This window comes from Lissotriton vulgaris, chromosome 6 (assembly GCF_964263255.1).
Source record: "Lissotriton vulgaris chromosome 6, aLisVul1.2, whole genome shotgun sequence".
Classification (NCBI taxonomy): domain Eukaryota; kingdom Metazoa; phylum Chordata; class Amphibia; order Caudata; family Salamandridae; genus Lissotriton; species Lissotriton vulgaris.
In genome coordinates this window covers 1,302,146,599-1,302,160,334 of record NC_141694.1, presented here as the reverse complement: position 1 = coordinate 1,302,160,334, position 13,736 = coordinate 1,302,146,599, and the positions used below count along the sequence as shown (strand labels likewise).

General features: G+C 41.1%; 1 protein-coding gene across 2 annotated transcripts in view; it reads right to left on the bottom strand.

Moving 5' to 3' along the window:
- Window positions 1-13,736, bottom strand: part of LOC147708819 (MFS-type transporter SLC18B1-like) — an 886,944-nt gene that overhangs the window by 413,221 nt on the left and 459,987 nt on the right. For both annotated transcript variants that reach the window (XM_086925398.1, XM_086925399.1), the window contains exon 9: window positions 8,186-8,277. In XM_086925398.1, coding sequence (XP_086781524.1) covers window positions 8,186-8,277 — 92 coding nt within the window. The remainder of the gene's footprint in view (window positions 1-8,185; window positions 8,278-13,736) is intronic.

The window sequence follows — 13,736 nt, the reverse complement described above, 5'->3', positions numbered from 1 at the left end:
TTGATTGAAAGGTCGTAGTTTCACGAGTCTTCCTTGTTAATGGGGCTCGGATGTGGGAGTGCGTAGCTCCTTGGGGAATGTAGCCACTTTAGTACGGCGGTCTCGTGGGCTGGATTGGATGGAAAATGGAGTAATTAAGGCGCCACATTACCGCTAGGGTTGCCAACATTGGTCATATTCAACCAGCTTTTTTTGCCTGTAACAAACTTTCCTTCTGATTCACTTACTTTCTTTACCCTATGGTCTTTCTAATTCTTGGGATAGGTACAGGATTGTGCCCTATCTAAATGTTTGTATGTGACCCTCTTTAGGTCAATCAAATTCCTTCTAAGTCTAAATTAAACATTCCTCGCCCGGCTGGGCTAGGAAACTGAACTATAGTACTGATTGTGGCCTATAAGTTTATCTGTTTTGTTTATTGAATTCCCTGAGGACCCCTGTTCTCTTTAATACCAAATAGTAGTGCAGCAGGAGGGGTGTTTGCATAGTGGTGGAGAAAGGGGAGGGGTCTTGGATCACCTCTCAGCAATCCCACTGTGTAGGACTTACTGGAGGTTCCAGGAGTCCCAAAATGGCTGCCAACACTTCCTGTTTTGAAGTGTTGGCAGCCTAACAGATCTCAGCACGAGAATGGGAGGGTTTGCCGACCCGTTGTGTCTCTATGTCTACAAATTTGGATTTTGGTTAATTATTCTAAAACCACTGAATGGAGTTAAACCAAATTACAAAAAGTCCCGGGATCAATATCTACCTTTCTGCCAAGTTTGGTGCAGTTCTGTTCAGCAGTTTGGGCTGTAGCTATGCCTAAAAATCCAATGGGAATTAACATGGGGAAAATGTGATTTGTGACTCTCCCTTTTCATCGCCCCCTGCTTGTCGGATAATCACAAAACGTTCAAGACAGCAGCTGAAGTGAGCTTCATATTAGTTTTGAAAATATTGTGAAAATCTGTCAAAAGGCATCAAAGTTATTGGCAAATGAAGAAACGCTCGTTCTATGGAAACTAGGTCCTAAATATAACTAAGGTTACAGGGACATCATAGTTTGGAAATGGAAAAAGAAACCTCACAAATTCACTAAAAAAAAAAAGGTTACAGGGACGTTATAGTTAGGCTCAGGTTTTACTTGTACAACACCAGTGAGATTCAGCATGTATAGCTGAGCTAACCATAATTTGTGCCACTCGCGATGACTGCTTATGATCTCACATATTACATCACTGATGACATGGTCAGTGACATCATTCATGACATCACTGATGACATCTATTACTCACTGGAGGTAACAGGAGGGGCTGTTGGACCCCAAGGATGTCCTTGGGGGGCAACTGGCCCTCCTGTTACCTCATGTAAGTTCCATGCAGCAGTTTGCTGAGAGGATGTTGGAGGCCATTCCCCCGATCTCCACCACTCTGCAAACAGCCCTCCTGGTGCACTACTAGTTGGGGTATGAAGTCCCCTTGGCTCTTGAGGATCCTAGGGGACCAACGACCTCTCCTGTCACCTCCAGTACAACCCACACTGCAGGATTGCGGAGAAGTTTTGTGGCCATGCTCCTTTTCTCCGCCACTCTGCAAACACGCCTTCTGGTGCAAAATTAATTAGAGGATGGAGTCTCCTTTGTTCTTGAGGGTCCTTGAGGGGCTAACTACTCCTGCTGTTACCTCCAGTAAGTCCCACTCAGCCTGACTGCTGAGAGGACTTTAGATGCCACGCCCCCTTTCTCCACCAACATGCGACTCATAGTGAACATCTGGTTGAGGTAAGAAGTCTACTTTAGTCATGAGGCCCTCATGGGTAAAGAAGAATTTATTCCCCCGAAAGCAGTGTCCTAGGAGGAGAGTTTGCAGAGTGTGAGGGAGGCCATGTACCCTCAAAGCAGAAAAGAGTTTAATATGGCTTGGCGGGAGCGGAACTCCCGCCAAGCCATAGAAAACTGTAATGTCAAGGAAGTGGGCATCTCAGGACATTGCTGTAGGCAACCCTGTTGGGTGAGGGTCCCCACGGCATCTAGGGCTCCAGGAAGAGGGCTGCATGACAGTATACAGCCCTGGGGAGGTGGTGGTCCCTGTGGCTGCAGGTGGCCTCTACTTCAAGATTTGCAATTTGCTGCAGGGATGTGGCAGTCTGTGGTGGTGCCCAATGGGTCCCCCATACTTATTTCATTTTAGCCCTGGGGAGGTGGCGATACCCAAGGCTGTGGGGGAGCTTGAAGCCCTCGCACATTTATGTTGAATTTTGCCCCGGGAGGTGGCAGTCCCTGGGGCTGCAGGGGGTGCTTAGGCCCCCCACAATCATTAATAATTTGCTTTTGTGAGGTGGCGGTCCCAAGGGCAGAGAGTTGCTATATAGGAGTTGCCTAGGGCAACCCCCATAAAAAGTTTAACATTCCCAAGGCAGATGGCAGTCACTGGTGCTTTACTACTCAAAGGAGGGGGTCCCTGTGTGCCCCGCTCTGAAGTACCATACACCTGCTACTGGGATCTGACCCAACCGGGGGCCAATTACAAATGAAGTGTGGGAACCCGCCCTTTGTTTTCGGGACCCCTCCTTTTTCTCAGCCCCCACTTGACGAATCACTATGACATTTTCAAGACAGCAGCTGAAGTGAGCATCAAATTAGTTTCGAAAATTTAATGAGGATCCGTCAAACAATGCCAAAGGTTTTTATCAAATCATTAAAAGCTCTTCCTATGGACACTACATCCTAACTATTACTACCTATAGCCGACCAGTAGTAAGTTATATATATATATATATACATGCATATTGGTTTTTTTTAGAGATTTTTACCGAAAACCAAATTTGTGTAGCTAGATCCAACCGCTGGGTATCCGCGGATTTGTGCGCCAATGCAAGGTTGCAATTGGCTGGCCGCATATAGTGATCTATATATGTAGAAATTACTTTTTTTAATTTTCAGTGAACTTGTGGTTTGGAAATTGCAGAAACATTGCAATCACATGATCGGAAAAGGAAACCAAAGAGTTCTTGCAGTTCAGTCTTGGTTTCTGTACCGTGGAAGTACTGTGTTCTCCAAAAATTGTGGAAAACAAAATATGTTATAAACAATATTAAAAGACAATACTACTTATTTTTCACAAAACATTTAGAATTTATTTTTTTCATTTAATAAAAACAAGTGATCTTTAAAATAATGTTTTAGAATAAATAAACTGAACTAAAAAAAGAATAAGTATAAATGAAAAAACAATTACAATTTTAAATAAAGTGAAATCCCAAAAAATGTGAACTACATCAATATTTGATATTATATACATAATTTTTTTAAATAAATGTTAAAACTTAAAAAAAATGAAATACCATAGCTACAAAATGAAATTTTTTTTAAAAAACATTGGTCAAGAGTCAAAGAACTAACTTGAAACAAAATACTAAACTTACTACCATTTTGGTATTCACAGAAGGCACTTCGTCATGTTTGTATTCATAGAAGGCACTTACTCATTGATGAGTAAGTGCTTTCTGTGAATACCAAAATGAGTAAGTGCATTTACTCATTTTGGTATTCACCTAAGGCACTTACTCAACAATGAGTAAGTGCCTTCTGTAAATACCAAAATGAGTAAATGGTAGTAAGTTTAGGATTTTGTCTTAAGTTAGTTCTGTGAATCGGGCCCATTGGAAATTTTCTGAAAAATCCAAAGGGTGCTTAGTTTTTATGAATAATAAAATTAGAAATTTAGTGAAAAAAACAAAGACTACAGGGAATTTATAGTTAGGAAATAGAATTTAAAAAACTTCCACTGAAAAAGATGACATGGACTTTATAGCTTGGCTCAGATTTCACTCGTAGAAAACCATAGATATTCAGAGGTTATAGTTATCAGAGCTAACTATAACTTAGGCCCCCAAAATGCACTGCTTATGACATCTCAAATGGCATAACTCATGACATCATTAACAGAATCACAGATACACCTTCTCATACCCCGTTAATCTTTCATATACCACCTCACATACCCACATAACTACACATATACCATTCACAGACCCATACAACTACTCCCACACCTACTCTCTCATCCATGGGGCCACTCAAACACCCACTCACTCACCTATACAGGTACTCACACAGCTAATCACTCAAACATGCAGGCAGTCACATGACCACTCATTCACCCATACAACTACTTACTCACACGCTCATTCATCCATACAACCTCTTAACACAGCCCTACACTCACCTATACAACTAGCAACACACCAACTCATTCACCCACACAACTGCTTACATGCCCATTCATACATCTATACAAACACTTACAAACCCACTCGCTTACCCATAAAACTACTCACACAGATACTCACTCTCCAGTACATCCACTCGCATACCAACACACTTAAACAAACTTCCACTCAAACAGCCATTCACTCACCCAAACACACACTCATACACTCACTCACCCACCCATTCAGCCACTGACACATGGAAGCTGAAGCTCCGCACCTTTTTTGAAAGACAAGACACCAATAGTGACACAAGGGAAAGCAATGAGACTGGTCTACGTCCCAAATCAACATTCATGCCTCTACTTTCCAGTATACCTGTAGAAATCATTGCCTTCGAGCAGGCCGTATACAATGAAGTAGAGAAAACCAATCAAACAGAGACTTACAACAACCTATCTAAAGAAGAACGGGCAGCACTGAAAACCCTCTGAGATAACGACAACATTACCATCAAACCTGCCGACAAAGGCAGAGGGTTTGTGATACAGGACACCCAGGCTTACCGAGCAGAGTGCCAGAGACTCCTCGATGACAACCGCAATTACAGACATCTCGACAGTGACCCTTCCAATCAACTCAAGCTAGCAATCACCAACCTGGTGACCACAGCGTCAAACAACAACCACATCTTGAAACAGGAGGCTACCTTCCTCTGCAACACACAAGCCCAGATACCGTACTTTTACACAGTACCTAAAGTACACAAGGAAACAAGACCACCCCCGGGACGACCGCTTGTCTCAGGCTGCAACTCACTCCTAGAGCCCCTCTCAAGGTTCTGTGACTTTATTCTTAACCCTCTAGTACAGGCTGCAACCACTTACATCAAGGACACCAAACATCTCCTGTCCGTCCTTCAAGGCCTGGATTTTAACCCCACAACCCAGTTACTAGTGGGACTAGACATTGAAAGCCTGTACACAAGCCTGCCCCAAGAAACTGCGCCATTAAAAAATAAATAGAGAGAGCGCTACATACACCTGCATGCAAGTCTTTCTTCTATTTCCTCTACTACAGGCATCTCCTCGAGACAACAGGAAGCTGAACATACACCTGCATGCGAGTCTTTCTTCTATTTCCTCTACTACAGGCATCTCCTCGAGACAACCGGAAGCTGAACACACCCAGTTACACGTGCCCAGGCCAGAACAACTGACACAGCTAACAAGCAACACCTGGCGTTTTCTACTGGTATTTAAGCGCTCTCTACACTGAAGCTCACTTCTCACAGAACCTCAGCCCGGACAAAAGGTTCATTGCGGGCCCAGCAACATCGCGCAGTAAGTACCTGAAGTCGACTTTGTTAACGGTACTGCCACCATTCATGCTGACCCAGGCAGTGTCTGCGTGTGCATCCTTTTACTGTTACCTTGTTGGGTCCAGACTACCCCCATCCCCCAACACCCTTTTTCCTTTTCTTCCCCCAATTTAGAGTGCACATGGTCCTGGCCCCCGGCTGAGCTCCAGGCTGAGTTGTTCGCTAAAATCACGTGTAAGTAACTCCATTTTAATGTTTTTTTATTTCTTCACCACTGTTTACGCCAACTCCGGTTACGGTACTTAGGCCTTATTTCACATATAATTACGCATATTGTGAGACCAGCCACACTTTCACTGCCCGCCACTGACGCCAACACTATCGCCTTGTCTGTGGTCACCACTAGGCACCCAGCGCGGCCTCACTGAATGCTTTTAGCCCGCTACAAGGAGCCTTGATTTAATTGTTATGTCTGTCCTTTTTTAGCCCCCACAGGTACAACTCGAGAGGAAACACCTCTTGCACATAAAAGCACCGTAGCGTGTGCTTTACACACAGGGCACTGAGAAACTCATACAAACCCCTGTAACACCCTACACATATAAGGTCCTGATGAACGCCAGTAGAAGAAATGGCCTGGCTGAAACTAGTTGACCAAACAGGACGTCGGAGGCCATAAGCCTACTGTGCACGTCCGAAGGCCTTTGTTTTTATTGACTGCCTGGGGCCCACCATTAAAACAGTCTTTGGGTCACCCAGGAAAGTATTTTAAACCTCACTCAGAGCACACTCACAGCACCCTCACAAACCAAAAAACCCGCTGCGCAGTAATCTGGCGTCGAAGCACACCTGAGGTACACTCGGTACCTTGGGTGGGGCCCGATGATGAAGCATGCCACCAACTAGGTTGGTGGGTGAGGGCCTTCATAAAACCTAATGATATTCCTCCACCCGCAGACATACAAACAATTTAAACCAGAGCTAGTTCTCATTGATTGCTAACATATAAACTGGGGAAACGGACTAGCCTCTCTAGTTCTCCTCTCTCTTTTTGATTACAACATATTGTTTTTATGCACACTTTACCCTGCAGTCACTTTCCTATCCTCACTTAAATCACTATCGCCCCACCTCCTTCCCCCCCGCATTTCATTCACATCTTGGAACACTTTCGTATGTAATGATATGTGAATATTTACAATAACAGATCGATGCCCAATGTGAATAAAACACTTTGAGCAACAAATACTCCTTGCCCTAGTTTTGCATTTGAATTCATGTTGTGATTCATGTGATTTTTTTGCATTGTAGCACTGTTTTCTGGGACCATTGTTCCTATGTACTGTCCTTTACCCAGGTCCCAGAGACTAGTTTTGGGTTTACCCTTCTTAAGTAAGTATCTTTGGATTTGATGGCATCCTAGATTAATAAGGGAGAGGATGTGATATTTTGGCCAGAGCTGCCAACTTAGAAACCTGGGAAACCACATCTGACTACCTGCATCAGCTCAACATCCTGTGATTCTGGGCAAATCACTTAATCTCCCAGTGCCTAAAAAAAGACTCTTATGTGTAGTGTTCACGTAAATATCCTTGGGCCGAGTTCACTCCATATAAAACTGCAAAAAAGTGTGCCTTTAAACAGCAATTTTTTAAAAGATAGGGAAAATATATGAGAGCTAGAAAGGAGTATAACATTATATTGGTCCTACTGTGTTCACCATCAGCAGACACTAAGATTCTCGTTGAAGTTCTTTTGATCCTTTTTGAGACTGCAAAGACTCTATCCAGGATCATCAGACCGACACATACAGGGTTATGAGGGAATATTGTCACTGCTTTTAAAAGCTGTGGCTAGATTGAATCCTGATACTTGCAAGAGTGAATGTAAAATATGACAGATCTATCACACATACAGAGTCTAAGCAGAATGAGAGCTTAAGAGGAAGTTTCTGAAAATAAAGGTTTATTAATGGAAATAATTATTGCGGAAGTCAAACGTTTACATTAGCCAGTCCATGAGGAATGGGGAACTAAACATGGGAGACTGCTGCAACCCCAACACTGGTTGTCAGCCTTTACAATGTCAAGAGCAGGAGGTTGTGGAGAACTCTAGGAATAGAAAACATAAAGCCCTGCAGAAATGGGGTGCGTGCGTGCATTCAGCCGCATTATATGTTTACTCTGCTCTGGGAAGTAACTGCTGAGGTACTCATTGAACTGCAATGTGATCCTGTATGAAATCTCAGGTGTGAAATGAGAAGTCTGTCTTTTCAAGTACCACATTGAAGGTCATTAAGTATTATGGCTATAGTACAGTCGTTTAGTGACAAATCGGGTATAACAGCTGACCGTAGAGAAATGGATGCAGCGTGGATTCCAGGGCAAATGTCCAGCATTTAGAGCAACTTACATATCCTGATTTAACAATCCTTTTTAAATTAGAATATTTTGCATGTCACAAAACCATCAAAAATATTGTTCATTGTATTTTTCGCATGTGTATCTAAAATTAATCACTCTTCTGCCCGCTAGAATCAATGTGTAATCAGCAGGTCTCCTTTCCTCCACATATTCAGCTAATAGTAAACTGCTGTATTTCACAATCCTATCACCATTTAATGTTGTTAAACTTTGTGGTGCAATTAAAACACAAAAAATGAAGAGAATGTACCTTTTAATGTGCAAGAAAGGGGCCGGTCCTAACAGGATAAAACAAGCAGCTGTCCCCAAGCAACCAATTACAAGAAACCATTTCTGGAGCACCTGAAAATGAAAAAGAATCTCTTAATTGCACATTTATAAATCCTTCTTTGTTTTCCTTACCATATTTTCCTGCTGACACTTCAGAGTGTAGTGTAGTGTAGTTCCTATATTACCAATAGGCTCTACGCATTGGAATAGTATATCATGTAGGTTAGAACAAGAAGGGAATCGTTTCTGACAACCGCATAAACATGACAACTTTGTTTCCCAAGATTAAGAAATGTATCTCTAGAGTCGCGGAAACAATAGATAGTTATTTCACTCAGTCAATCGTGCATGCTTCGTTTCACCAGAGGTGCAGAGAAGGGTATTTATTGAACAGTCTTCTTTCTCAAGCATAAGAAATTAACTGCTGCAATCGTAATACTTGCTGTAAAGTACCGAGCGTACAATAGAGTATTATAAAATAATACTGTAAAAGCATGATATGATTTCTAAGCCATAAGATACCTAAAATGCATAAAATACTTATAGTTATAAAATAATGACTAAAAGTAGTCAACTGGTGCTTCTAAAATATGCCTACCCCAGTGTACCTAACCTAGGTCTAGTACAAGGGAAGAAGTAAGTAAAGCGTAGCCTCTTTTTAGTATTATATGCCAGGAATCTATTCCAAGAATTCTCTTAGGGTCTAATCAGCTCCGTACCTTGGTTTTAGAATGTAGGAGGTCTGGTAACTCTCTCTCAGGACTCGATTTCCCAGCAACCCGCAAGGGTGGCCTGGAAACACTGGAGCTGGATTTCTCGGCTGAAGAAAGTACAGCGTCTCTCAGTGCGTCAGCTGGAGGGTCGTCTTCCTTCGGCACTTGCTGCAGCAGGACGCGTCGGGCAAGTAGATAGTCAAACTGCTCCAAACCACTGTGTGTTTGTTTGGACAAGTGTGGGCATATTTATACCTTGAAGGTGCCGAGTTTGACGTAAGATTGGACATAATAACGTAATCAAGACTAAATTCTCTGAAAACTCCATGAGTTTTTGGATAACCTAATATTCATGCAGGGGGAAGTCCCTGACTTCTGAGGGCGGGTTTTTCCAGGAAATCGTTGTAGATTTTCGGAACTAGTGGAAGTAGCCAAGCCGTATTAGGTCTACTTGAGCTATGTCTTAATATGGTTATGATTTCTATGCCTTTATAAGGATACAGTATTTTATACCTATATATGGGCATGAATCGGCAAAATTACACTAGGGTCATAAAACGCTATACAACAACAGCATTTAAACTAAGGCACCAGCTGCCAACAGCCACACTGTATTATTCACTTAAAAAAAATATCACTTTTTTTTAATAATTTTTTTTTTTTATTCCACAGTTAGATCAAGTTGACAACATCAGCAAGAAAAAATAAAACAATAATAACATCAGATACATAACACTTAAAACATGAAATCATATAACAGCCAACTTTATCACATCTCTAAATGTTCATTAATTACCCCCCAAATCAGCATGCCTAGTCAACGTTTTTTAACCCCCTTTAAAGCATAAAGACTCCATTCTAATTCGTATAGATTATATAATTTAGCTCTCCAAAATTCAAAGGCTGGGGCCTCAGGTTGTAGCCAATCTGCTCCAATACACAAGCGTGCTGCGGTCATGGCTACAAATAAGAAGTGCTTATATTTACATAAAACAGTTACATTGCCTACATTCTGTCCTACGCCTAATAACATAAGAGCTGGAGAAATCTGAACAGAAGTATGAGTAATCATAGCAAGAAACTCTTCTATACTAATCAAAAATTGAAACAACTTGCTACAACTAAAGAAAATATGCAAACTATCAGCATTCTCGCTACCACAACGAAAACATTTACCATCATATTGTGTGCCACATTTTGCCATCCGTTCCAGCGTATAATATAATTTAACTTAAGTTTTATAAAATTGCGCTTTTAAATTAGCTGACAAAAGCACTTCTCTGGACATCAAAATTGCATCTTCTATTGACAAATCCGGTTCCCCCAGTTGTACCTGCCAATAAACATTATGTTTCTGTAAGTCATCAGGTCAATAATCCATCAAAATCTTATACAAAATACCAATTTTTTTTTCGGGATTGAATTGCCTCAACTAAAATATTAGAAACTGGTTGAATATGCATTCTGTTGCAAAAATCCCGAATTTGGAGATATTTAAAAAAGGACGTATGAGGCAAATTATATCTTGAAGTTAAATTCTCATAAGTACATATGAGCCCAGTAGGTTCAAACAAATCCCCAATTTGCGTTATACCCTTATATGTCCAATCTTTAGCAGTCCGATCCCAAAACACAGAAGGAAGAAGTTTACCCACATTACATGGTGTGTAATATGTGATTTTCCCTAATTTAATCACTCTGGATACCTTTCTCCAGACTTTAAAGGCTGATTCCAGAACTTTAAAACGGGTTCGTTTATAATAATTGCCTTCCAATTCCTTCATTAAGCACCCCCTGGCTTGATACCCTAACAGTAAAAAAAATATAGACGGTGCTTCGGCAAGTTCCTCCACCGGGTTAGAAGAAGTTGCATTCTTTGCAGAAAAACATACATAGTAATACAACAAAAAATCAGGAATCCCTCGACCTCCTCTTTCCATCGGAAGTGTCATTCATTTCATCGCCCGACGCGGTTTCCCTGGGGCCCACAAAAACTCTAGAACATAAGGATTGAAGCTGTTGCAGATAATTTAAAGGAATCTCAAGGGGAATGGCCCTAAATAGATATAATACTTTTGCTAGAATACTCATTATAATAACATTACCCCTTCCTATTATGGACATTTGGAGATGTCTCCATCTGTCAAGGGAGTGCTTTATTTGTTGGGTAGTGGTATCCCAGTTGGAATCAACTATATCTTTCACATTTGTTTTTATTTTAATACCTAAATATGTAACTTCTGAAGTTACTCTGGGATCATGAATTTGAATAATATCGGTGCATAAAACTTATGTTTTAGAAGAATTTAATTTATATCCAGAAACTAAACCGAACTCATGAGCCAATCGCTCAATCTCCACTAAAGCCTCCATCGGATTCACTGTTGTTACTGCAATGTCATCCACATATGCGAAAACTGAGTACTCTATATTTTGCACAATAAATGGCTTAATATGCGGTGTATTAGACAAGATATTTAAAAAGGGATTAATAAATAAAGCAAAAAGCAGCGGGGAGCAGGGACAACCTTGCCTAGTCCCCCTTGTAATTTTAATCATAGCCGATTTGATACCCATGGCAGCTATTCTTGCATTTGAAGCGGTATATAACACCTGAATTGCTGTTAACATTTTTTTGCCAAATCCAGCTCTCTTCATAACCTCCCATAAATAGTGCCACTCTACGCGATCAAACGCTTTCTCAGCGTCCAGTAAATTTAATGCTAGTTCACGTTTATCTGTTTGAGCAATATCAAATAGGGTGATGACCTTATTTATATGTGTAATGGTACCTCTATTTGGAATAAACCCACGCTGATTTAAAGAAACTAGCGGAGTATTAACCTTAGATATACGATTTGAGAGGATTTTAGAGTATAATTTGCTATCACAATTAAGCAAAGAAATCAGACGATATGAGCCAGGCATCTCTGGGGGCTTACCCTTTTTAATACCCTTTTTAATAAAAACCACAATGGTTGCATCATCCCATGATTTCGGGGCCTTTCCCAATTATGCAACTCTAAAAGTCTCAAGAATAAAGTGTTTTAATGGTTCAAAAAAAAGTTTATATACTTCTCCAGGGATATAGTCCGGACCCTTCGCCTTCCCATTCACCAAAATTTTTATAGCAAATTCTAATTCCTCCTTAGAGAACTGGCTAACTAACAATTCCTTATCGCTATCTGTTAGTATTATAAAAATCCCAAGATCCAATGATGCCTCTACACCCGAAACTATCTGCTGAGTATATAATTCTGTATAGAATTGGTGTAGAATATCAAGAATTTTCTCTGGGTCGTCCTGGATATTACCATTCTGATCTTTTAATTTAGTAATTGTACGCGATGTCTCCTGCATTTTTAATTGTAGGGCTAGAGACCTCCCAATTGCCTCTCCATACTCATAAAAAAAAAATCACTTTTGTTTTCATTAAAATTCCACTTCTGGTGGAACAGATATGGAACAATATTTTGTGTGCCAATTACTATATGGTTGGTGGCTAATGGTTCGAATTGAATGGTTTGAAAATTAAACAACATTCCCAGGTTACATATCTTTGTGCCTAAAATATTCTTTAAAGAAAAAAATATAGGGGCCGATTTTGCTGATGGGCAGAATAGCTTCCGCCCAACACGATTCGGACCTGGGACTGACCGACTTCTGGTCGGTGGTCCCAAACGCCTCATTAGGATGCGACCAAAACCTGTTCGGTCGCATTCCTGCATTTCCCTATAAGAGCATGCATTATGACCGTAAAATGGCCCTATGGGAAATGGACGGTGCAGGTCATAGGTGCCCCTCAGGCCCCAACCAAAAGCCGCAAGCACAAGGGGGCCTGCTGGAGGCCCCAAGGCAAGCTTTCCAACATGGCTTCCATGTCGGACAGGCCACATGTAAACCATGCTGGAAACCATGCATCGTAATCTTAAGGGTGGAAAGGCCCGCCCTTAAGATTACTGGCCGGCTTCAGAATGGCTCGTGGAGCGAGTAGCAAGCCAGCCGAAATGACCAGCCGGTTTGTTTTCCGACCGCCTAGATCATACTTAGGCGGTCGGAAATTAAACTGAGAGGCCCATTACAATGCGGCCCTAATGGCTCCGACCATTGGTTGGGGCCTTTACGGGCCACATTGTAAACGCCCCTTAATGTTAGCAAACCCAACAAAAAAACTAAAATACTGATAAAACTAATTGTGCATGCAAGCTTTCTTGGCCACTGACAAAAAATCAAAATGCAGGTGTTGAGAGTGGGTGGCTTTGGTGGATCACAACAACTTCATCAATACACCTTCATTAAAAGAATTCATGCCATTTCACAGTAGTTTAGATTTTTTCATTCTCTATTCAGAAAGTCTTGTTTTACCCTGAAATTCACCCTGATGTGGAAAAATCAACATGAAAGGCATTCTGTCCAGCACTGAGGCAGTAGAACGAGTTACATGGCAAAGGCTGGTTACGCAAGTATGTGGAATCGAAAGTGTAAGTAAGCAGTCAGACTTAGGGATTGGAGTGCACTGTGTTAAGCCCTCCGCCAAAAATGTCTAAAAGTAAAATTTAAAAGAAAATTTGAGAAGCTCAAGTAACAATATAATAACAGGTAAATTGACTTCTGACACCAGTACAAGTCAAAATGTAGTTTATGTTCTTCGGTTTTTAAACAAAAACAGATCTTTTTATTACACCTAACTAAAAACTTACTATAACCTTTATTTTTTCCAGTGTGTGTGTGTGTGCGTGTGTGCGTGTGTGTGTGTGTGTGTGTGTATATATATATATATATATATATATATATATATATATATATACACACACACAC